The sequence below is a fragment of the Carassius gibelio genome, chromosome B5 (assembly GCF_023724105.1).
Source record: "Carassius gibelio isolate Cgi1373 ecotype wild population from Czech Republic chromosome B5, carGib1.2-hapl.c, whole genome shotgun sequence".
Classification (NCBI taxonomy): Eukaryota; Metazoa; Chordata; class Actinopteri; order Cypriniformes; family Cyprinidae; genus Carassius; species Carassius gibelio.
The window spans coordinates 18,377,907-18,404,765 of NC_068400.1; the positions used below are offsets into that span (position 1 = coordinate 18,377,907).

General features: G+C 34.7%; 1 protein-coding gene across 1 annotated transcript; it reads left to right on the top strand.

The window, feature by feature from the left end:
* The first annotated feature begins 2,745 nt into the window (after nucleotides 1–2,745).
* On the top strand, nucleotides 2,746–25,823 carry ebf2 (EBF transcription factor 2). Its single transcript, XM_052557051.1, has 16 exons — nucleotides 2,746–3,299; nucleotides 4,837–4,993; nucleotides 5,659–5,716; nucleotides 6,020–6,075; nucleotides 6,174–6,247; nucleotides 7,749–7,817; nucleotides 15,739–15,820; nucleotides 17,603–17,744; nucleotides 17,959–18,089; nucleotides 18,233–18,359; nucleotides 18,852–18,940; nucleotides 19,619–19,684; nucleotides 20,326–20,503; nucleotides 22,280–22,465; nucleotides 22,600–22,767; nucleotides 23,789–25,823. The coding sequence occupies exons 1-16, from the start codon at nucleotides 3,166–3,168 to the stop codon at nucleotides 23,818–23,820; spliced, it is 1,749 nt and encodes a 582-aa protein (XP_052413011.1). The 5' UTR covers nucleotides 2,746–3,165; the 3' UTR covers nucleotides 23,821–25,823.
* The last annotated feature ends 1,036 nt before the right edge of the window (nucleotides 25,824–26,859 follow it).

Consider the following 26,859-nt stretch of genomic DNA (forward strand, 5'->3'; position numbering starts at 1 on the left):
CGTGGCTGTTTAACAAGGGCAGTTCTGCAGGGCGTAATTTTTTAAGGGACACCAGTGACAGTTCTAGCACTGTACAAAACACTCTATCTTCAATAGAACCTAAGTACAAATTGTGGACATAAGGACTTTATACTAGTTCTCTGTCGAAATGCTACAATTCATTGTTCAAATAGTATTTTGTTAGGTTCTACGTTTAATGAACCCTTTATGTCGACCGAGGAACGAAAAAAAAAAAAAACTCTCAGCTGTTTGATCGTTTATGTCGTTTCCAAATGTAAACTGATCTGTCGCTATTCTGTAAACTGTGTAATGTATAGGCTACCTATATTAACAAAATATTAACATTGTGTATGTCTGTGAAACTACATTGAAACAGTGTGTAGTGTGTATCTTAAATAGCGCTACATAAATAAACGAGTTGAAAAATGCATAAGAGCGGAAAAAACTATGAGTGCATGATGTTGTTTAACGCTTTGGAGAGTTTAGTCTAAGAAAATGTGCGTGTAAATGAGCATTCTTGTAAAGATAAAATTCCCCATTAATGCTAATCAAGAAATTAAATTGACAAGCAATAGGCTATCTTTAAATTGTGAAGTTACAGATCTGTACCTGTTTTGGAACATAAGATAATTTGCTGCTAAGTTAGGTCACTGGAATAAAACTCAACCAAAGGAATCACTTTTGCATGCAGTGCCTTACGAATTAAGAACATAATTTCTGAATGGATGGATACTATAACTCTTAGCTAACTTTGCTGCCTGTTTCCTGATATTATAGCCTACTTTATTTATATTAACATTATATTAACTAGCCTAATTTCGCTTAGAGTATGACTCTTGCTCTTCAAGACATGATATGTGTTACTGTAGCTCAGTGCTAGAGCACTGCGTCAGTAGCGAAAAAGTTAGTGGGTTCATTTCCCAAGAAACAGCGTCTAAACGCATAAATGTAATTGCACAAAAATTATCTTAGGAAATTTGACAGCCTTATCGGGTAGACTATTTACGTGGTTGGAAAACATAAACATACAAAACATTAATATATTATTACAACTGAGACACGTTAAGTTGTTTTAGTGTTTTAATTAATCTCACTAAGATTTGCACAACATTCTTCACTTGAGACAGGGGGATGGGCTGAACGTTTCTCGATCATTCCTCACAGAAAATGACGCCATATTAAAAAGACCTATCAGTTATTAAAGCACTTTTTGGTATTAAAACAAGTTTCAATTAGCTAAATTACACATTTTCTAGACCCAGCTACATGGAGCTCTTCAAGTGCATGTAGCCTATGTAACTCAACACCAATGGCAAAACATTATATATCTCTGGAAATACTATCTGAATAGGTAGCCTAGCCCTATAGCCTACCAGCTTTATAATGATCAAGTAGGCTAATAAGCAACTAACAATATTTATAAGTCACGTCTTTTAAATCTTAGAATGAAATATAGCTTGCCTAAAATGCTTATCTAATGCATATTAATGTAGACCAAGTAAATAAATGGCGTTTGAGAAATATTGACAATTATGGTGCACGGGTGCGCGTATTCACGTAAAACATCTGCTAAAAGTTTCCTTTGCTTGCCCCAAGGGGTAGGTTTGTGTTGTGGTTATGGATGGAGCCTCATATTTAACCTATATTCTATTAAGCAAATAGAAGGCTACAATTTTTAAGTTTTCAAAATAATGGGTAAAATATCAGATCCCCGATGCTGCGCCAGCTTTTCGAAAAATCTAAATTAAGAAATATTTATTATCGATTACGAAACAACATATTATTTTTATTATTATTATTATTTTCATATGAAATACAAATGTAGGCCTAGTAGTGGTGCGGCTAGTGAAACAGTGAGTAGGCTACGTTGCAGAGTGTACATGGATTCCGCAACAGGTCACATAATAGGGTGAACAGCTGACTCCGAGGCGTGCTGGCAGATGGTTGGTATAAGCCGGGTGGTGGTGTTTGGTGGGGGGGCTCACATTCATTGTTTAGTTATTTGAGCCCCACGAACAGACAATAACCCTATCCAGTAGCAAGAAAAGATGGAAAAGCTTCTTCTTACAGAGAGGAAATGGTCTTAAAAAAGTTCAGAAAAATCTCATTGTTTTGGCCGTCTGCTGCTTTCTACCAGCAGATGTCAGCCGTTCAGACTCATTTAATATTCGTTTTTCTTTGTAATAGATGAATTTACTTACACAAAATAATTCAGAAAAAAATCATAAACCCAACAATATATATAATATATATATGTATGTGTGTGTGTGTGATTGTGTGTGTGTGTGTGTGTGTGTGTGTGTATGTATGTATGTATGTGTATATATATATATATATATATATATATATATATATATATATATATATATATATATATATATATATATATATATATATATATATATATATATATATTGTTTTAAAATCCTACAGCTATTTATAAGATGTGTCCTATTTGTAGTAATTTAGTGCTGTGCTTTGAATAGGCTAGTCCAACGAATTGACATTTAATGAAAATGTAACTGAAATAGGTCAAAAATAAATACATAAATAAATGAAACATTCATTTGCTATGCTATGTCCTTTGCATATTCCAACAAACAGTGAATTACTGCAAGAACGTCAAAAAAGGGGGACTTTTCAGTATTCCAAATACGGATTCGCCCCTCCTCTTTTTTGGAGCTCTGGCAGATAGTATGGGTCCCAGTAGACTCTCCCAGCATCATCACGTTCTCATGGTTTTGAACGGGTACGATAAGCATCCTCAGCAATTACAAGGTAATCGGCAGAGCAGACAACATCTTCAGAGCAATTTGTGGATGTTTTAACTTTCTTGAGTGGGTTTATTTGTAGAAGCATAGCTTATCGGCCGACTTTGTTTGGTAAGTGAATGTTGCTCCTGTACAGGTGAACGAGCGGACTATAGTTTGAATGGGTATTGAAGAAGGAAAAATCTACGCCAAGAAAGCAAGTTTCCAAACAATTTCCAAAAAGAAGCACGGGGTATTTCATGGACTATTTCAGAGAATGCCGGCAGTCTAATCTTAAAATTGAGAAAATCATTAAACCTACTAAGTGATAAGCAGAATTTCCACAATATTTCGACTTTGTAAAGGCTAGTGCTTTTGCACAAGAAGCTGCCCTGTTATTGCAATTTTGTTTTAAATGTTTGGGAGTCAAGATCACCCGACAAGAAACATCCGAGGGTTGAAAGTTGGAACTTTTGAAGAAGAAATGGATCCTGTTCGTTCTTGGGTGCGGAATGTCGGCGTTATTGATGCAAACATAGCGGCACAGAGGTAGGGTATTCTGCACTGATGTAGCTACACTAAAAAAAAAATCTTTACATGTAAAAACACCACCTAAAGTCTAAAAATATTTCTTCATAAACTGTGCATCCTTAGAAATAACACACCACACAAATGTTAAACTGTTTATTTACCATCCAAAAGAACAGAACATGAATTAAAAATAAACTAAATAGGCCTATTAGCCTAAACGAAGTTATGAGTTAGGCTATCAGAATATGTATCTACCAAATGTAACATGCACGTGTATGGTTTCTTTTTGTATTTAGAATCATTAACTTTAAGAGTGTTTTGTTTTCTACAACGTTGCAAAAATATCTAGCAACAGGTAAGGCTCTTCTGTGGCGGTGAACGTAAAATGACACCGGAGATTATAGCTTCGGATCTCAGCCTTCAGTGCTCTTGTCAATAGCTTGAGGTGACAGAGTCACGAGTCGAGTGAAAGAGGCAAACAAGACAATACAATGAAACCCGTTTTGTGTCACGATGATGTTACTTAAAACGCTTGAGCACGTCACTTGAACGGCGATTGTTTGTCGTTCTTCTTTCCTTTTCATTACTACTTGCTCACTTGAAGTGTAACATAGCCTAATTATCTTTAAGCATACATTTAATCCAGTATCAAAGAATTTAGGCTATACACAACTGAATAGTTTTATTTTGAGGAATTCAAAATCATATAATTAAAAGCAGACTATAGTGGTGATAATTACACTACTAATAATCGTCCTAAGTATTAGGCTACCGAAAAGACACGAATCTACGATTTCAGTTTTTATTTTTCGATTTCATAATTACATAAATTAATCTATGTCAACGGCGCAGATTACAGAGACCATTGGTGCCTTTGGAAAAGGCAACCATCGAAACTTGTTAGTTGTTTCATATAAATCTATAGGAATACATTCGTAATTAGCTGTCAGTTTTTTACGATTTTTTGAGATGTCACGAGTTATTTCATCAAATGTTATAGTTATATGTTTTATTTTAATGTTATATATTATTAGAAAAATTACAACATTGAAAACCTGATTTGATGGCTACATTTGGGTGGTTCAAGTGTGTCCTTATGACAAAACGTGTGATATATCACATTGATGCTAACGTTTTTTTTTTTTTTTTTTTTTTTTTTATCCTTTAATTTTTAAAACAATTTAAGAACCTGTAATAGAATTTGGTGAAAGCAACTAATAAAAAGATGAAAAAGACAGTTGCTTAATTATATAGGCTATTTCTAATATTTTAATCATGACTATGTGCTCAAAATAAACTTTTTTTAGGCTGAAATAAGTACTGTCTTCAACAAGACAAGGTTTTACAAATTCAGACACAGGCAAACATTTTTATTACTAGAATCAGTGGACTGTGGCTCCAATAGAGATGTTTTTAATTTTTTATATCTTGTCGGAGACATGCATTAAGAATTGTATGTTGAATTTGGTGGATTGTATTATACCATGGTCAGTTATATTGAAAAACATGAATAAATAAATCATCTGTTTTTATTCTGCAAACCCTACATCCATAGTGGATTGGCTTTATCCCGTGCTCACTTTGAAAAGCAGCCTCCCTCCAATCTCAGAAAGTCCAACTTCTTCCATTTTGTTCTGGCACTTTATGACCGCAATGGACAGCCTGTGGAAGTGGAGAGGACAGCATTTGTTGACTTTGTGGAGCAGGATAAGGTATATTCTATAACATGATTCACATAATTGAATATTATTGGATTTCTGATTATGTTTCCTACAGTTTAACATAGATTTAAAGCTTGAGCTTGGCGAGAGAAAACAAAACTTTATAAAACAAACAGAATATAAGGAATATTTGAATTGCAGGAAAATGAGAGAAGCCATTCTTGCACTCTTACACATCAGATGCCTAAAAGTAAAGTTCGATATTTTTTTATAGTTTCTCTATTCACTTCAATGCTATTTTCACAAGTAAGTGGTGAATTTAATGTTTATAATCTCTTCAGTGTGTTATCGAAAATTACAAAATCACACTTACAGTAATGGTAATGGTAAGGCCTCAGTTTACAGTATCACATCACATACTGTAATAAAAAAATGCATGTAGTTGCATTTTACATTACAGTACAACAGTTACCTGCATCCCCGATGGTTAAACTGAGAAGAGAAGAGATGCAAATGGAATGTTTGGCAGTAATGCAATTCGCTTATGAGTGGTAAATGCACCAAACTCATTAAAACTGTATACTGCAGTAGTATAGATGTGATTTGTAGACATTAATCAATCATGAACTCCTGTATGCTTGATTAAATGCTAATTCTGTGTGATCAAAATTCTTTGTTCTTTCCATGTCTGACCTTGTTGTTCTTCTAAGGAGCAGACGGGGGAAAAGACCAATAATGGAACTCACTACAAACTCCAGCTCCTCTATAGTAATGGTATGCTCAACATTTCTCATCACATGTATCTTCTTGTCCACAAATATAATCATTCTGTTGGGACATATAGCATTCAACATTGAATTTTTGCAGAGCAAAAAAGCAATAATTATGTGATCATATTATATGTTAAATGGACATTTAACACTTTTATTTTTGTTTTCTTATCAAAGAAATAACATATTCTACACTTTCATACTGTTTAATCCAATGGCAATGTGGTTCCAAATTTAAGTAGTGTCTGTATCAACATCTGTTAAGAATAAGGCATCAACAAGGTTTGTTTGTTGTTTTTGTTCACAGGTGTTCGCACAGAACAAGATCTTTATGCACGTCTCATTGATTCTGTCACTAAACAGGTAAAGCATCTTCTTCTTTTAGCCGCAAGAAACACTTTCTTAGTTTTGCTCTGTAATGTGTTGATAACCTCTTTTTAATTGTGCTTTACATGGTTCAGCCTATATCATACGAGGGACAGAACAAGAATCCAGAAATGTGCCGTGTTCTGCTTACTCATGAGGTCATGTGCAGGTGAGAAAAAATAAAATTAAATCTGTTGATCTGCAAGGTGCCATTTAAGGGGGATAACTTGTTTGAGCTTTTTTGAACTTGCAGCAAATCCGACCCATACTTTGCATCAGTCTACCTACATTCTTATTAATAAAGGTTCTTTATTGGCATCAATGGTTGGAACCAATGTGCAAAAGGTTCTTTATAGTGGGAAAAGTTGTTCAGATTATTAAACTGTTCATCATACTGAGAAAAAAAGTATATTTTAGAAAATATTCAATGAAAGATTCTTGCTTTTTTAGCATAAGTAATGTTAACATGATTAGCTATCATAGTACAAGACCACAAACTCTCATTATTAAGGGAAGGTACACACATATTGGAAATGTTAGATCTATGTTACAACTCTACAGAATATTGAGTTACATTGATTTAGGACTGATTTCAGCCCTTGCAGAAAACATTTGCTCAGAACATCCCCATATTAATCCAGTAAAATGTACATGTTTTCTTGTCTTGGGTCACACGTTCATAATAGCAGTAATGGCTTCTGTGTTTGAATCCCTAGACCTTTAAAAGCAATACTTCAGGAAAATATGCTGTATGTTCAACCAACCAAAAATTAATTTCTATAGTCATTTTCACTCTAAAGGCGCAGTCACGTTATGGAAATGAGGTCACTTTTAAACTAAGCGGCTTTCTGTTGGTCAGTGTGGCAAATTCGTGACCAACCACAAACAAAATCTGCATGGGGGAATTTTTGTGGTTACCGTTTGAAATGATTGAATTTTTAAACAACAATTTCACCTAGCATTGATAAAAGCAAACTGCAAGCCTGCACTGATGTTCACAGACGATGCTAAATGCTAATCATTAACAAAATGATGAATAATACACATTTTCTATACAGAATAAGTTCATGTCTATAAAGAGTACATGGTAGCTGGGCTGAGAAAAAGAGGAACAGCAAGTGTCACAGGAGACAGAAGAGACGGGGGTGAGCAGTGACCTCAGGCTTGAGGACAGAATTAGGGAGGGCAGAGGGGGAGTCAGAATTGGCTCTGCCCCCATTGTGTAGCCAGCAGATGCCAGAGTGGGCGCTCACAGCTGGTTAATAACAGAGCTGATGGGGAAGGGGGTGCAGAGGGCAGGCTACACAGCTGGGGAGTGACTCTGTCTGACGGGGGGCTGTGGGGTGGGTGAAAGGAGAAAGCATATAGGCAGATGGCCAGGGGTGGGGGGGCACTTTTGTTATGCTGGTGGCGTGGTGCATGAGGGGTGGGGGGTGAGGGGGTGGGTAGGAGTGGGGAAGTGCCCATGAACAGACAGGAGGTCCTCCGATGGTGTGTGTGTGTGTCGGTTGTCTGCTCTGTATAGGGTCATGTTTGTGTGTGTAGCTTTAGAAGTGCCGATTGAGCTTGATCATTCACAATCATTGTGACATATTGCTTGACTGCTTTAATTGTAGTGGTCTTATGCAGCAAGTTTTAATCATTCATTATCTTCTCTTTTTCATACAAAGTCGCTGCTGTGAGAAAAAAAGCTGCGGCAATCGTAATGAGACACCATCTGACCCTGTCATCATTGACAGGTAAGTCTGGTAACAAACCTTTTCTTTTTGACTCAAACAGGAACATGTTTGAATGATTTATTTGTGCACAGTGTCCACAGTCTATTTTACTTCTATTTCATTTGATTAAAGGGAAGAAAAACCTGAGATATAATCATTTTGAGGGAACTCAATGGAGCTGAATTCTGATAAGAGAAAAATAAGGCCCATGGTTTAGCACCCTAAGACTAGCATATTAAAACTAGGCCCAATGAATTCTCTCAGGGACAAAACCAGTTTAGTCTGTATGTAAGAAATATCAGTAATATTTCACTTTTAGATAGTGATTAGGGTTTTGAGACTGAAAAAAAAACTGTCCTTCTTTATCCCTCCCCCCTTGCTTAGAAAGGGTCAGTTTTTTGCTCATTTTCTCCTTTTCCTATACATAAAGAAACTCTTAAATGCCCCATAAACTCATTCTTCCACAACCTGGCTACCACAAGCTATCGTTAAAAGATATGGATAATATAGTTTCCTTTATGATCAGATCTTGCGTGATATCCTGTTCAAGCTAACATTGTTTATAAAGCATCTCTGAGGATCTGCGCTGTCTTTCTCAAGTCAAGAAAGGAAAAAATGGACATTTGTCTTAGATTTTCCCAGAATTCCTTAGCACCACAGCTGTTTTTATAATTTTCTCTCTGGTTCTTCTCTCCTCTCTCTCTATGTCTCTCTCTGTCCTGTTTTTTGTATTTATTTATTCTCCAAACATGGCAAGATTTACCCAGAGTTTCAATAAAACAGTGGTTTTAAACAGCCATGCTCAGTGATGATACACACTTTTTTTCTCTCTCCCTGTAGCTTATACATTACATCATTTGTGCATTATGATACTGTACTTCTCAGTTTTGGCAGAAGTAAACAAATGTATTGTGCACCATTTTAAAAATCATGAATATGGAAAAATGGATATTGTGCTAAATTCTACATGATTTAACCTTCACTCTCTCATTTTCTGTTGCCACCTACAACCTTTTTCCCAAATATTGATATAATTAGTCAGTCTCATCAGGATACCTCCCCAATGCATGTGGGAATTGTGATCCCAAAGCACCTACACCCCCCTCCTTTTTTAATCTGTGTCCGTTTTGTTTGGACCTGCTGCTCTGTCTGTCTGTCTCTCCACCCCCTTTCTGCCTCCGCAACTAATCCAGTTATTAGCAGAAAGGGAGAGAATGGCTCTCAGCTGATCCTGAAGGAGGCTTTTGTCACATTAAGCCCCACATCTCCTCTTGGTTCTTCTTGCTGCCAGAGTTTACAGCCTAGCTTTGTATCATTACCTGTCCATATGTTATATTTCATACTAATTTTGGCACATTTGAAACCTTTACTTATGCTAGTTGGTTTGTAATTATGTCTTATCATGTGCTTGTGCCTATGTTAGAATTAAATTGATTTAGAGACCAACTTAGTCAATCCTACAGTCCATGACTGATCAATACCACCAGTGTGCTTTGGCCACATACTTTGATCCTGCAGATGAAAGCTGTTATTTTTAAAATTTCTCAGGCAAGTTGGCAATAAGGATGATAATAAACATTTTGGTTGGCGTATATTAGTATGCTGGCTAAACCAGCATACTAATATAAATCAGGAACCAAACCATAACCATCATTTGTAAAAACTATATAAGAATTTAACTTTTTTTTTTTTCAGTTGTTTAAGTCTTAAGAAAATTGGATGTCTAAATTTGATTAGGAAACTTTTGTCAAAGGAAAAACACTAATTAGTAAATAAAAGAGAAGCACTAATAAAGATAATAAATGTTTTTGAAGCTTTGGTATCCAGCCTTTGTGGTAAAAGTTCAGCTGTATGGCTAACAGCTTGAGGTTTAGCAAGTCAGTTCCACATAGGTTCAATAAATGAATTTGTATGACCAGTGGGGGTTGAAAAAGAGCTGTTGAAAAGAAAGAGGGTTGAAAGGATATCAATCCCACAGTGGGTTTTGTGGAAACAAACTTAAATAATCAATATGGTATAATCTTGCCAATAGTATAATTAAGGCTGATGGATTGGTATGCTTATTTGTTTGTTTGTTTTCTTTTGTCATAACTGTTTCCAAATTTTGTTCTAAAGATTGCTGAAAAGAAGTTGCTATTAATTTAGTAAACTGCAATATATCCACAGAATTTGGATATAGTTATAAATACCAGTCCTCTATTTTAACTACTAATGTGTACTGTACTAACATAACCTTTGAAATAATGAAATCCTGATTTCAGAATTGATCAATTAAAAAAAAAGGCAATAAGTAACAACAATAAAAACAAAAAACGCTACGTGGCTCTCAAATTTAAGAGCGACAGTAGTACAACGAGGATGTTGACTCAAAAAAATATTTTAACACTCTTTTGTTGGCTGTTGCTTCAAAGACTGTTCTGGCATAACATTTCATTCACATGTCTAGTTCTCTCTCCAATGAATACTCTGATTTTGGTAGTGGTGGTGGGTGGGGGGGGGGGGGGGGGGGTAACAGTAATAGGAATGGTACCATCTGTCCCCTCTTGGTTTGCTAATCAAGCCCAGGGGAGTGCAAAACAACTGGATCAATAGAAAGACAATTAACCGTTCCTGAAGGGAAATTTTTGTTCGGCAGCAGCAACAAAACCCAACAAATGGTAGCTGCTATAGAACAATGAAATTTAGCACTGGTTGCATCCATTTTTCTGGATCATATTTTAAAGTGTTAATGTTTCTAAACCTTGGTTGCGGTCTATGTGCTTTAAATTAGATTTGGATTTGGATTTTATTTGGATTTCTGTAACTGCTGTGAGGAACATGCAGATGGGTCTAGTGCTGCCTATGGTGTTAAAATATAATGTCCATGGCTAATCCATAGCAAATGTGTACACATGCAGACAGGAGTGAGGGGGGAGCGAGAGGGAGGAACTGTGTTGAAGGAGAATGGGACGAAGAAAATAGTAGGGAGACTGACAGGTCTCACAGCAGGCCTGCTGGGAAGCTGTCAATGGCCCTATCAACCCTGACCTGAGTCCGGACAGAGTCATCACACACACACATAGACATATGCACACACATGAGACTACATTGTGATTTAGAATACGTCAATGATGTAAACTAATTCAGCGCATCTGTTCTGATGAATATATCCCAAAACATGCAGTATGCACAAAAAACAGGAATGTATTTCCACAGAGAAAGTGGGATGATGGGGCATACAGATTTTAGCTTGGAGGATGAAATCTTCTGGATCTCCTCCAGATTGTTGACAAGCAGACACACACACACACAAACAAACAGAGGGGCCAGGCTAGCACCAGGGGGCATCATTAACTCATTAGTGAAATTTAAGACACCAGTGTCTTCACACACACACACACACACACACACACACACACACACACACACACACACACACACACACACACACACACACACACAGACACACACACACACACACAGGCTGACATATATATCTCTACCCATTACAGCATATGATGCAGAGGGTAAATTTGATCAGACTGGCATTTATAGTTAAAATAGCTCAAGATGACTGGATGGCAAGGCTGGTAATTAAACATTTTCTCTAATATCTGTGTGATAAAATAAAGTGCATTACAAAAGTAAAAGTTTTTTTTTGAAAGCTGCATGCTTCTTTTTTGTTCTCTAAACTCACATCAAGCTGTTCTGTTTGAGATGTTCAGTAAAATGAGTGCTGGCATACTCCATTCAATCCCCACACACACATACAAACATACTCCCAATTTGAAAACAGATGTTGTTTGTCAGATCCCATCATTACTGGCTAATTAAGCACACATATTTTCCTTCTTTTCTCCTATCTGCCACTCTTGTATTCATGCATATTGCCCCGCCTTTGTTTCCCCACAAAGATGAAAGCTTGTGCAGAAATTTCACTTTTTATTTTCTGCATTAGCTAAATAAATCTGCGCTTACACAGACATACTCGGGGCAAGCACTGAGCATTATAACAGATATTTCTAAAAACATGTCCAGGACCACACTGGAAATTCAGGAATTAATTAATTCATTAATTAATTTGTTTATTTATTTATTTAATTGTTTATAAAGCTCTAAAAGTATAATTTGTTTCTATATAAATTAATTTGTTATTATTTGCTACATGTTGTTGTTTTATATATATATATATATATATATATATATATATATATATATATATATATAGATAGATAGATAGATAGATAGATAGATAGATAGATAGATAGTATGTATACTATATAGGCAGGGTCAAATTCAGTGATCAACTTTAAAAAAAAAAAATTAAGGATCTTTCTTCATGTTTTTGTATTCACTGCCATTTCTTTGCCCCACTGATTGTCATAAAACATGGAAAATGAGGCAAATAATCATGTGACTGAAAAATATGAATAGCACCTTTTGCTACTGTGTTTACAAAGTGCTTTACAGAAAATATGCATTAGCATTCACAGAAACAAAATTAAAACATAGCATGGGGGGAAAATAAGAAATGAAAATGTTTAACTAAAGGGAAAGCGCTAGTTATCTAGTATTTCTTGTGGCACTTTTTATAGTGCTTAGTTAGTCATAGATGGTCAGTGAAAGAGTTTTCACAGATTAGGACCATAACGACTACAAATCAAAGAACACTTATCTTGTTAAATTAATATAAAATAGTTAAGATTCTGTGTAGTTTCTAAGTAGCGAATCAAATGAGCAAATTTGTGACATGAACATGCATGTGAACTCTTATTTTTAAAAGTTCAGATTCCCTTGCTTCAAATGAAACATAAAACTGTGAAAATATTCATTATCAGTATTTGCACATGTTGAAGTCATACCAACTCAGGTTTATGATAGCGAATATGAAAGTGTTAGTTTTTCACTTTTTGTCACTTAAATTGTCATACTGATAATAAAATTCATTGGTAATGTGTTTTTTTTTTTTATAGTCCAGAGACAATGTGTTGGTTGGTTGCTTTTATTTTTCTTAGTTGTGGAAGCACGTGTGAAAGGTCCTGGTGTGGTATGTGGTGATGGAGGTATTGATTTTTAGAGCCTCTATGTGTGCCCTGTTAGTGGGGTCAGAGGTTGGGAACGTGCCCTGTTAACCCCTCGACCAGTCTGGCCCCAAAGTCTGCCTAGGGATTCTGGGAGCCCAGAGTATTTATGACCAGCCCTAACCTCTGCTACCCAAAACCCCTCAGAGGCTCCCCCACAATCCTCACCTACAGCACACAATTCGACACCAGATTTTACCCCCCTTTTTGTTGTATGTTTTTTGAACTGATTAGTTGATGATGAATCCAATAGATACAGAATGGGAATATGTGTATATACAAAATTTTGAAATCAGTTATTATGGTTACATTATGGCTATAAATAGTTCTGATACTTCATGGTTTGTGTCTTCAAGATTACATTCTTAATGTTGTGTTGGGTTGAATATGTTGCTGTGATATAAAACTTTCTGTGCAGACGAGTGTCTTTTCTCACACACATGTGGCATACAGTCGTTGATGTATTGCTGCTCAAACTTTTCAGCATGTCAGTGTTTCGATGCTGCACATCTGGTTTCTTAATTTTCCTTCCCCCTCTCGCTCTATGTCATGACACTGTTTTGTTTTTCTAAGACGGAATGGGAGGGATGTGAGATGGACAGGGGGAATACTGATGAGTGATGGTTCTGAATATCAGCAGTCTCTCTCAGCTTTTGTTTCAGTATGTAGTCAACAGTCTGTCCACTAATGGATATTACTTACAATTCAGGTGTTCAATATATCGCATATACTCAATTTTCTTCTGAAGTGTGACCAACTTTAGCCATCAAGATAACATTTTATTAGAGTTAATCCGCAAAGAAATGGCAAAATGATTCATGAATCAAAATGATCAGAATGTAATGATTGGAAATACCTACTCATTCTTTAAAAGGTATTCATTTTGTCTATATAATTACAGTAATAGTATCAAAACTATGCCATATTTTATTTGGGTTGTTTGGAATCATTAAGAGTTTTTATTTTTTACATATATGTGAAAAAAAAAATCATTAATATTGTAAAATATTATTACAATTCAAAAGGACTACTTCCTATTTTATTATATTTTACAATATAATTTGTCTGTAAAGGCAAAGCTGGTTTTACTCCAGTCTTCGGTGTGATCTTTCAGAATTCACAATCTTTCATGGTCTTTCAGAAATCATTCTAATATGACGATCTAAAACATTTAATATTATTATGAATGTTGAATATTGTTGTGGAAACCATTATACAGTACCATTTAAAAGTTTAGTAAAAAAAAAAGGAAATAAATTAATACTATTATTCAGCAAGGATGCATTTAAATTGACCAAAAATGGCAGTAGAAATCTTTACAAAGTTTTAAAAAAAATTGTATTTCAAATAAATGCCATTCTTTCAAACTTTCAAAAAGTAATCTGACACATTTTAGTCCGGATTGTCTAGAGTTTAGTGTATTGTAGTGTATTGTATTTAATTGTATTTAATATCAACCAAATGTTTGTTTATGTATTTATTTACTGAACACTTTTATATAATCTATATGTCAATTCTTTTTTTTTTTTTTTTTTTTTTTTGTATGTAACTTCTATGTATAAAAAATATATATGAAAACAATGCATATATAATCATCTCAGTTCTAAATATTTAGCATTGGCCCGCTCTGAAGACTTTACTCCAAGAAATCTAGACACCACAACAGTGCAAATCTTGCATTGTTATCATTAAACCTTTACTTATGACAAAACAAAGATAGAGCGGTTTTGTGCTGAAGTTGCAAGGTTTTCCAGGGGTCCTAATTATTTATGCAAGATGAGTCTAATTATGATGCAGTGAATGGATACATGGCAGAAGATGCAAGGCAGTGAGGCTTAGAGATTTGCATGCTAAGTGAGTGGGGGAGTGACTAATGTGTGCATTTCGATGTGCTTTAATTTGCCTGCTTGCAGCTGTGCTCTATGATTTCATTAAGGACTAAAAAGTTGATAAGTGAAAAGAATGGTATGTGTAGCATGGGTCGGGCATGAAACAGCACACAAAACCATGACAGCCATGTTGTAAGATACAAGTAAGATGGTTGCATGACAATGGTTCAGATGCAATGTTTATGGGGTTTAAAATGTTTATTTTAAAAACATTTTTGCAAGCATGCCAGTTCGATCTCAGATATTATTGAAACAATAAACAATTCATCCTGATTATGGGATGGACTAGTCCTGTGGTTTCTGTCTAGAAAATTATTTTTGACAAATCTAACTATATGAAAATTCTTCTTCTTCTGTCAATACAAGTGTGTGAGTGGAGTGGTGGAGAGAGTGAATTAGTTTTGCTTTAGGACTTAGAATTTACTTTGGAGAGTTGACCCAACATGCTGTACAATATATGTCATAGAAAACGAAACAAAAATGGCTTTAAAATAAACAGCTAGATATTACCAACAATATCTAGAATTAGGCCCTTTCTTTCGGAGCATGCTTCACAACACCTTGTGCAATGCTCTCCTTGCTGGTCTTCCAGCCACTTCTAACAAGCCTTTACAATTAATACAGAATGTGGCTATTAGTACGTGGGCTAACAGAGACTTGTCATAGCACTTGCATAGACTCTCAGAAAAAGAGGTACAAAAGCTGTGACTGGGGCGGTACTTTTTCAAAAGTCCATATTGTTACCTTAAAGATTCATATTAGTACATAAAAGGTACAAACCTGTAACGCCCCACTGACAGCTTTTGTACCTTTTTTTTCCTGAGAGTGTATTATTACTTTTTTGTTGATTTTGTTTGCTTCCATTGTCCTCATTTGTAAGTCACTTTGGATAAAAGTGTCTGCTAAACGACTAAATGTAAATGGGAATAAAACATATGTGGCTTACATTTTGTTTGTTTGTTTTTTCTTTGTGTGTGTGTGTGTTTCCCACAGATTTTTCTTGAAGTTTTTCCTAAAGTGCAATCAAAATTGTCTGAAGACAGCAGGGAACCCCCGAGACATGAGGAGATTTCAGGTATCGATCATTTATTTGTAAATTAATGGCCTTTGCAAAATGCAGAAATGTTATGTTGTCTCTAAGGTAGAACCCATTCACAATGAGTTTAACCCCTTTTGCTGACTTTATAATTCATTCTTTACTTTACACTTCTTTATTTCCAGTAAAATTATCCAAACATCCTTAAAGCTAGTTTTACACATTGCTTTAGACATTACGTTTTGTCAGATAATGTATATTTTGCTTTTAAAGATTAAGATGCTTTATGTAAAGATCTCACTAAGTTTAGAAAACAAGCAAGAAAAAAAACATACTTATATTCAAGATGCATTGTCTGAAAAATTTAACAGTCTTAATATTTTTATGCAATTTCGCTTCTCATATACATATATCTTGTATATTTTTTTCCACTGGAAAACAACACAAATATACTAAATATTAAGTATAGTTGCAGTGGCAATTTTTTAATTTTACATTTTTTTTTTTTATTATTATTATTACTTTTGATAACATATACAGCAGTTCTTCAGGGGCCAATTGTATGTTATGTAGAGATTTATATAAAGTGACTGACTACAAAATCTCATAGCCTAAGTGACAGAGAATGATCAGAGAAAAAGCAGAAAAGGATTAGAGGCAAGGATCATCAGGAAATCAGCCAAGGTGCTTCAGGAAGTTGTCAGGATTTGAGTGATGGGCTCCAGATGGGGAAGGTCAGGCTCTGTGACCCAGGAAGTGCTCACTGGGGACCCTCCTGCTTTACTTCCTCCCACTTGTCTTTCAGTACTGGAGCTACTATCTGACATTTCATCTCTCACTCTTCATTTCCCTGCATTCCTTTCTTATAAATTTTTGTGCATTTATTTCATTTGTTTTTAGTGTGACATTTCTTTTCTTATTTGCAGCAGACTGCATTTTCTGCATCCTTCATATCTATTTATTTTATTTTTTTTACATGTTGTTGTTTTTTTCATCTTAAGCTCTGCAATCTTTTTTACACTTGAGAATTTATGTTGTCATTGATTTTATATTCACTTTCGTTTCACTTTGAAACAAGAGCCAACTGAAACCACATTGATATGTGTTTTAAAACCCAATTAATTAATTAATTATGGCCATACATACTAAGATTTTAGATGTCATATGAGCTTGCCAATGTGTTGTCTTATTTATTTATTTTTACAGTTGGGAGAAATTGTCTTATTCATTGATGCTTATCTGGTCAAGACTTGCTTTGTGCCAGAAGAAATGCAAAACCAGCCATATAGCCATCTTTTTTTTTTTTTTTTTTTTTATGATTTCAGATTTTTATGATTGTCAGTTTAAATTCATCCAGTGTATAGGCTCGTCCCCATTTCTATGTCACACATGACCGAATCAGTCTACACTAGGCTACAGTGATATGAATATTCTTTTTCTTAGATAAAGAACATAAAAAGTAAAGGGATAAATCAGGTGAAAAGTTGGGAAAAAAAGAGTGAGCGTAAATTAGATAGCCAGAGAAGGATGAGAACAAATAATTTCAATAATACTTGGGGGTATTCTGCAATTATTTTACACTCTTTGGCTGCATTTTGTGTAATGCTCTCAGGGGCAAATTATTCAAAATTTTAAATCAGCAGCAGAAGTTCCTAAAGATGACATTGCTAGGATATCATCAATCATATTTTGAGATATCAAATATGTTTTTCTTTTTTATCAGCTGTTTTAATGGCACGACATCTAAAGGTTTTAATGTACTAGACTAATCTCCTTTAAATTGTTTGTGTTATTAATATGTCATTCTTTGCATTCTAATAGGTGGTTTTGTCGACCACAGTCAGTGTGGATGGTCCTGTACTAGCCATTTCGGATAATATGTTTGTGCACAACAACTCCAAACATGGACGTCGCTCTCGTAGAATGGATCCAAATGAGACAGTGGAGACTAGCATGGAATATGGTGAGATTGCATTAATCCGCAGTTGAATCCACAGAGGCTGATTTTAACCATAAAGTTCGAAGGGAAGCTTTAAATTATCTCACTCTGTTGAAAGAGTAGAAACGAGTAGCTCTGTGGTCAAGTAAAACTTACTGAGGGATGTTTCTTAGACTTTATAAGTAATCATTTTTTACATCTTAATGTCGTTTTCATTTTTAATATTTCTCTACTACAGCTATTCCCTGTATCAAAGCCATCAGCCCTAGTGAAGGTTGGACTACAGGCGGGGCTATGGTAATTGTGATTGGGGAAAACTTCTTTGATGGTCTGCAGGTGGTTTTTGGGAGCATGCTCGTGTGGAGTGAGGTATGCATTTGTAGACCATCGAAGCAAGCTTTAACTTGCAACAGGGAAAGCTTTTGTAATATTTAGAAAATTGCCTTAAGGAATGAGCACCAACATTCTGAAACAATTAAATATAAGATGTTGTTTTGTCATTGTTCATGCAGTTAATCACTCCTCATGCTATCCGAGTTCAAACTCCTCCTCGACACATACCAGGGGTTGTAGAAGTTACGCTATCTTATAAATCTAAGCAGTTCTGTAAAGGAGCTCCAGGGCGCTTTATTTATACAGGTAAATACACACCCAGACATCCGCACCCATGCAGAATCAAAAATTTAATGATAAAGTGTGTTATGTTAATTAAACTACTTCCAATCCATGTTTAAAGTTCAGAGACAAATTATTTAGCTTCCCTAAAAGTGAGAGCGTTGTGGCTTTTTGCCACTTTCAGAGCACTAAATCATTGCCATGTTTATTTGAGTGGCCCAACATTTCATCTTATAGCTCATCCAATAGAGGTTTTGGATGAAACTGCCTGTTTAGCTGAACTATGAAAAAGGACATTTGCAGTATTTGGAAAAACCTATTTGGAAGCATTATTATTATTATTATTATTATTATTATTTTGCAATTGCAATGTTTTGAGCTATTAGTAAATAATACATTAAATAGCATACCTGGCTTCTTTATAAAGTACATACTATGGTAATTATGCAGATGGAGGAATATGTGGAGGGATGTTTTAGAGACAAATTGATTCTCACTTAATATGGTTTTATTTAGCACTGAATGAGCCAACTATTGACTACGGCTTCCAGAGACTTCAAAAGCTGATCCCTCGACATCCTGGTGACCCCGACAAATTGGCAAAGGTTAGTAAATACTGCTATATGCTTATGATATATACAGTTAGGTCCATATATATTTGGATACTAACAAGTGCACACGTTCAGCTTTAACAAAAATATAACATAAAATGCTTAGGAATTACAACAATGGAATTACAACCATTTTTATACGCAGTCCCCCTATTTTCAGGGGCTCAAAATGTAATTTGAATAAATATAATCAAACATAAAATGTACATTTTTAATATTCTGTTGAGAATCCTTTGCAGGCAATGACTGCCTTAAGTCTGGAACTCATGGACATCACCAAAGACTGGATTTCCTCTTTTGTGATGCTTTGCCATAACTTTTACCTGCTCAATTAATGAAGAAATAATGAAGGAATAGCCCACACCTCTCCTTGAAACAGCTTTTGAGTCAATTGTCCAATTACTTTTGGTCCCTTGATAAAGGGGGCAGGTACATATTAAAGAGCGGTAATTCCTTAACCTTTCCTCCAAATTTGATGAGTATACCCTCAAATTAAAGCTCAGAGTGTGCATTTTAAAGCTCATATCCATTATGTAACTGTAACTTGATTATGTTTTGGTCAACAGCTACAATATGCATTGTGCCTGTGTCCAAAAATATATGGACCTAAATGTAAAAAGTACACACAAACTTTTTTTAATCTCTTTGTGGAATTGATTTTCCCTGTTTTAGGAAATGTTACTTAAAAGAGCAGCAGATGTTGTTGAATCACTCTATGGAAATACAACCAGCAATCAGGTAACTACTGAACTGTAGGATATAAGATATCTTTGTGTTTAGTTTCTCAACATTAATAGTATTCAACATAATATAAAAATGTTCCATAGAGCATCATTTGTACTTCAATGGAAGAAAGGAAATTTGGTCAAATAATAATTATTATTTATTTATTTTTTGCTTATTCCTAAGTGCATAGCTACAAATTAATGTCTCTTGTTCAAACAACAGAAATGTAATTTCTTCAAAAAGGATAGTTCGCCCAAAAATTTAAATTATGTAATCATTTACTCACCCACCCTCAAGCTGTTCCAAATCCTGTATGAGTTTGTTTAATTCTTTTGATAACAAACAAAAATATTTTTGAAGAATTTGTGTAACCAAACAGTTGACAGTAGCCATTGTCTTCCATGGTTGTTGTTGTTTTTTCTCTTCATTCCCTGGAAGCCAATGGCTACCATCAACTATTTGGTTATCATCAACATTCTTCAAAATATTTTCTTTTGTTTATCAACTTGAGAAAATGATGATGATGATGATTATGACTTATTTTTGGGTGAACTATCCCTTTAACATGAGCCCTGAGACCCAATATGTTTTTGTGTGTGTGTGTGTGTGTGTTGCCTTGAATCAAAACTTTTTTGGATGTTCTGTTTGTGCAGGACATGTTGCTAAAACGGGCGGCAGACATAGCCGAGGCTCTGTATAGCATGCCACGACCTCACAGTCAGCTGCAGGCCATGCCAAGTTCCCCTGTCCATGGAAGCGTTATGGGCCTCAGCTCTTATCCCACCCAGCTGGGTGTAAGTATGGGAGAACCTGTGCAAACCAGCAGCCAAGGTAAGGACCCTAAAACAATTTCCCTACATTTCAGAAGTCTTTGTCTTATTCATTGTCACAGATTACCATAGATGTTACTAAATCTTATCTCAACGCATTTATTGAATGGCTATGCTTGACCTTTCATATTAATATCAGTGTTTGTGAGACTGATTTATTTTGAACAGTTTTAAGGGTTAAAATATTTATTTTGGTCATAAGTACAATAACAAAGTAAAAATACTGATCACCACTATGCTATAATAATCTTTGAATGTACTTTTTCATTTGAAAAGTTTTTATGTCGTAACCTCCACAACAGAATCAGATGTAGTTCTGTTTTTAATTTAATCATTGTTTTAATTAATTAATATTATTAAATAACCACATACATTTCAAACATCTTCATTAAACACTATAACCTACTGAATCATTAAACTCGATTGGCCATAACCTGTCGACCAATACATCTGAAAACACATTACAGCCATAATTTATTCTATTACATCCCTTCAGTTTAAAAAAAAAAAAAAAAAAAAAAAAACCTCTGAATAATTAATGAATAATAATAATAATAATAATGAATAATTTGCTGTCCTTGTTTAAAAAAAAATAATAATACAAAAAAATATTATAAATATTATTCTGTTTAGTAAACTTTGAGTGAAATTGCTCCCTTTATATAGCTGTATACTGACTATGCTATTTATGTTCTGGTTCTATTTAAAGGGGTCATATGATGCGATTTACATTTTTCCTTTTTCTCTTTGGAGTGTTACAAGCTCTTGGTGCATTAAGAAGATCTGTAAAGTTGAAAAGTCAACGATGTGGGAAGATTTGCATAATGCCGTACAAATGTTCACACAAAGAAAGAAGGCTTAACCTTTATTCTCACTATTTTGCACCGGCGCCATGTTGAGGAGACGCTGTGTGTTTCGTTGTGAAAGTGAAACTACTTTGGCCTTCCAAAAGAGGACACAACTAGAAATCAGTGTTGTTAAGTTACATGACAGTATGGTAAGGTGCGTAGCATTTCCGTCACAAGCTTGAGGCATTCAACCAATCACAACGCACTGGTTAGCTGGCAATCACAGCACACTTTGCATTTCAGACCAATGAGCTTTGTAAAAATCAATGTTTTTCAGAAAGGCGTGGCATAGAGACAATAATGTACAGTATGTGGAAAATAATGTTGTTGTTTTTTTTCACTTTAAACCGCATAAACACATTTCATTACACCAAATACACAAAATGATGTTATTTCAAGCAACTTCATATGACCCCTTTAAGGAAACATGTTTTTATCGTGATTGTGTTTGTTCAAATTCTGTAATTTGTCAATGGACTTTGGTGTTACAAATATTTGTGTGTGTGTGTCCTCCTGAGAAACAGACATAGACTTTTGACCAAATTTCTCTTTTTTCTTTTTCTTTTATTTTTTCACGTTGCCCCAAGAACACATTAACATGCAAATTAGTTAAAATGTATATGGATGCACATATTGCATACTGTAAAACAGCATATAAGATCATTCTGTTATTTCTTTCATGCCATAGACAATCAGTTTTAGAGACCTAAAAATTGATTGGTGAATGGGATTTTTCCTATTTTTTTGCCTGTACTTGTCTTTTTCTTTAACTTAGTCCTGGTGTTAGTCCTGGTTTAAAAAAATAAATAAAAAAAATAAAATAAAAATAATTTACAAAAGTTCATAACATCAAATTGCAGGGCTGGTGTTTGTTTGTTTTGTTTATTGGTTGATTGGCTCAATATTGCAGTTTCTCTATTTTTTTTAAGGTTACACTCGAAACCCAAGCAGTTTGTCACCTCGGGGCTACCCTTCAGCATCGACCCCTCAGCAGTCAGGTTATGGATCCAATTTAGGCATGAGTGCGAGTTACGGAGCCGTGCCCATGAGTAGTCTGGGTGTTTCAGGGTCACCTGGCTTTAACAGTTCTTCACCAAACAGCTCTCCTTATGCTAGTGAGTTTTAGTTCCTTTCAGTTTTAGATCCTTTGCAACTTTTATTCCTGTAGTTTTTAATTATCCTTCTGCTGAAAATACAGAATTAATTTTGACAATCAAATAAGTATTTTATGATCAAAACATTTTTTCAGTCATGCCATCTAGCCCCACTGTACCTGGCTCCAGTTCTTCATCCTCCCTTTTGCCCTACACATCTTTCCCAACCTCAAACAAACAAAAAAGTGCCTTTGCTCCTGTCCTGAGACCACAGGGTTCACCATCACCTGTTTGCCAAACCTCAGGAGGCTCCAGCTTTAGAGGTATTACAGATCTTCTTTCTAACTTTACCGAAAAATGCTTTCGCTCAAGGTTCTATAAACCCTTAGTGGTAGGGCAAGAAAGTTTTTTCATGAAGGTTTTTTTTTTTTTTTTTTTTTTTTTAAACATTACTACGATAATCATAACTAATTTGTTTTAACTTTCCAAAAATGATCAGGCATTCTAACAATTCTTAAAAGGAATTGTTAACTCAAAATTGAAAAATTTACTGACCCCCAGAATTATTATTTTTTTATAGAACAGATTCTGAGAAATGTAGCATTACATCACTTGCTCATCAGTGGATCCTGTGCAATGAATGGGTGCCATCAGAATGAGAGTCCAGCTGATAAAAACATCACAACAATCCACACAAATCCAGTCCAGAGATGAATTTCTCCATTAATGTTGTTTCTGGCCAAAGTTACATCCATAATCCATAAAACTAAAATCCAGTAAAATCCATCCCAACATTCAAAAACAACAACCAATTTTAGAACTGTTTCACTGGAGAAAGCAATATTATGGAGAGCTTGGATTTTTGTCTGAAGCAACATTAAAAACATCACAATATGCATAATGATGAATTTATTTCTTACAAACACATAACATTTCACTTCATAAGACAATTATTGATGGACTGGGGTTATTTGGATTACTCGTGTTAACTGTTTTGGGCTCTCATTCTGATGGCAACCATTCACTGCAGAGGATCCATTGTTAAGGAAGTGATGTAATGTTAAAGTGACAAAAGTTTTGACAAATCTGTTCTAAGGAAGAAAAAAAAAAAAACTACATCTTGGATGGCCTGATGGTTAGTAAATTCCCAGCAAATTTTCAATTTGTGTTAACTATTTCTTTAAATGTCATATGTAAGCATAACATTTTGTGTGTGTCAACAATAACTAATATATTATTTCTTGCTTTGGTGATATAAGCATAGTGTAGTAACTGTTTATTGAATTATCTATTTGATATATCTATGTTACTGTTATCAAGTATAACCTTTTTTTTCTTTTCCAGCAATGACAGGCCTTGTGGTTCCCCCAATGTAGATAATGAGTCTTTTCCAGTCATAAGATCTACAGTTAGTTGCTAGAACTGGACTGACATCAATGTTGTCTTCTTCAAGCCACACTGAGTGAAAAAGATACAGTTGTATAATCTTCTGATGAAGACCCATCAAGAGTATTAGAGACCACAACGACATCTTCAAAAGATTTTGGGAACCTTCTTAAAACATGTCAACTCTATGCACGCCGGTTGCTTCTGATTGTAAGAAGGTTGCCAAAGGGATGGTGTTACTAAAAGTTACTTCCAGCCACAAAATGCCAAAAGAGGATTTTTTTTTTTTTTTTTTGAAAACATGTTACACATGTCTGGCCATATGTTCTCAACAGACACATTGATCAATAGACCGCAGTAGATGCCATTAAAAAGGATGTCAGTTGTGTCAAAACAGATTTTTTTTTTTTTTTAACTATATGCTGATAGATCTACATCCCTAAACTGAAATTGTGTTTTTGAAAGCATACATCAGGCTTTTCATTTAGAGAAACAGAAAATGTCTATTTAGGTTTATGAACGGATTACCTCATATATTTACTTATTTAATGACAGAAACTATATAAGTTATATTTTTAGTTTAAGTACTAATATAAGGAACCGTAATTGTATTTGCTATTTGTTATCGAATTGTATTTGTTTTTCTGTAAACATTTTAAATGTTGTCATTTTGTTATTCATATTAAAATAGTGATTGTAGATTTTTACATGTAAAAGAGTTTTGTTGTTAAACATACAAGCAATATATTGGGGCCAGTTTGTTAGAAAGTAAATACCTTGTAAACATTAAGTCAAGAGGACAAGAACATGAAGGATTAAGTAGTTTTACATATTCAGTTAAAGATCAGAATCTACACTAAATTAATCATCACCACTCTCATTATCTTAGATCGGACACTATTTGCAGAGTATGCATTTGTAGCAATATATCTGACCTTGTTATTTATGAATGTTCTCATATTAGTAGCACTTCAAAAAGTTTTTTTTTTTTTACTCTTCCACATGGCCATTAATTTTTTTTTTTTTTCAATGTTACTTTAAACAAACCAAAGACAGGGCTATAGTTAGAGGAATAGTTCACCCCAAAATTAAAATGTGTTGAAAATGTATTTCCCCTCAGGCCTGATGTAGATAAGTTTGTTTCTTTATTGGAACCGATTTGGGGAAATTTAGCATTTTATCACTTGCTCACCAATAGATCCTCTGCAGGGATGGGTGCCGTCAGAATGAGAATCCAAACAGCTGATAAAAATCCACAAGTATTCACAGTAATCCAGTAATTCATACAAAGTGAAAAGCTTTGTTTGTTATAAATGTTTTTAAAACCATTACTTGAATCAGGAGGTAAATGTACACCGATCAAGCACTGTTAACAAGTAAAAACAGCTCTAAACATAAATGTGGGTGGATTTTGGTTTAAGAAGACAACAAGTGATAGACTTTCAATAAAGGAAGTGTTTTAATGGATTATAAAGTGGTATTTTGGACAGAAGTGATGGTTTACAGGTTAAAATGTTTTGATGAATGCAATGTTTGCATCATAAAATGTTGACTTATGGATTGGAGTCATGTGGATTAGCTACTTGTGGACTATTGTGTTGTTTTTAGCTGCTATTTGGATGCTCATTCTGACGGCACCCATTTGCTGCAGAGGATCCATTGGTGAGCAGGTCATACTAAATTTCTCAATCTTTTTTCTTTTCTTTTTTTTTTTATTTTATTTATTTATTTGTATTTAACCATGTATGCCATCAAGTGCATCAAAAGGTGTATTGAGTGATAGAGAGCTTTACTAACAGGTTTAAGCAAAAGTGTCCATATGTCTTTCACTGACGAATATAGAAATAGTATTGACAAACAGGATCAGTAAATTCAATTCAAATTCAGAGTTTCTCAGTATTGATGAAAATGGTCACCAGATTTGAAATGAAGAATGTATACCTGCAATGCTTTTTGTTCATTCTTATTAACATAAGTTAGCAGAGGAATTTAAATAAACACATGCCTAATATTCTGCCCTGTCCTCTATGTATAACTTCAGTGATTAGCTTTGAGACCAGTACAGTACTTTGACATGGCCAACAACCTGTAAAATGTATGTTTGGATGCAATAAGTTCTGCTGAGATACCTACTGAGCTGCTGAATGTTTTGACAAAAAGGGTTAAATCGGGTTAAAGGTTTGGCCATGGATTTAGATGATAAAGGCTTTTCTTTCTTTCTTTCTTTAGTTAAAGGCCGTTTGCCACACTTTTGTTGAATCCTTTATTGAGGTACATTATAACTCTTCCAGATTCACACCTCCTCTCTAGGTCCCCTGGGCATCAATGGCAGATGGAAAACACAGAAAGAGTCCCTTGTGTGTTTCTCAAAACAAAAATAGAATGTTTCTCTCACACACATGCATTCAAAACATTTTGGCCACACATCTACTTTCACATAAATCAGTAGTGCATTTCCCTCAGAAATTATCTAAATTTTCTCATCCTCCTACATTTTATATCTTATTTACCATGTAGTATAGTGAATGTGAGGAAAAGGAGGCATTGTATTGTATCCTTCACAGAAATATACAAACAAGCTAAATTTTTTTGGCAAAGACAGGCAGAATACAAAAAATAAATAATTTAAAAAAAAAAATTGTGTGAATTGACATAACTGAAGTCTTAATTATGTTGAGACGGTTGCAGGTTGAATAACAAATTAAAGTCATACCAAGTGGCAGCAGATGGATAGCACACAATGCTCAGCAACCGAGGGAAAATCCACTAGCTAACTGTCTTGGAGACTGTTGGGCCATCAATCACCCATAGCTCTAAAGAAGCATTCAGTCTATGGCAGTGATGTAAAAGCATGCCTGCAGTCATATAATATCATTACCTATATGTTTAATTCACCATTCACAGATGAGCACTGTGTGAGGAGGGAAAGTGACACTTGCTCTCACATTTGGGTGGTTGGGTTCAATTGCCACGTTTGAGATGAAATTATAAGAAATAGGAGAAGGTGACTTTATCAAGAATAAAATGAT

Excerpts from the sequence above, each read along its gene's own strand:
- ebf2 (XM_052557051.1), top strand. The coding sequence starts at position 3,166 with ATGTTTGGGAGTCAAGATCACCCGACAAGAAACATCCGAGGGTTGAAA. Across the intron at positions 4,994-5,658 it reads ACTTTGTGGAGCAGGATAAG|ACGGGGGAAAAGACCAATAA; the intron begins GTATATTCTATA and ends TCTAAGGAGCAG. Across the intron at positions 7,818-15,738 it reads GACCCTGTCATCATTGACAG|ATTTTTCTTGAAGTTTTTCC; the intron begins GTAAGTCTGGTA and ends TGTTTCCCACAG.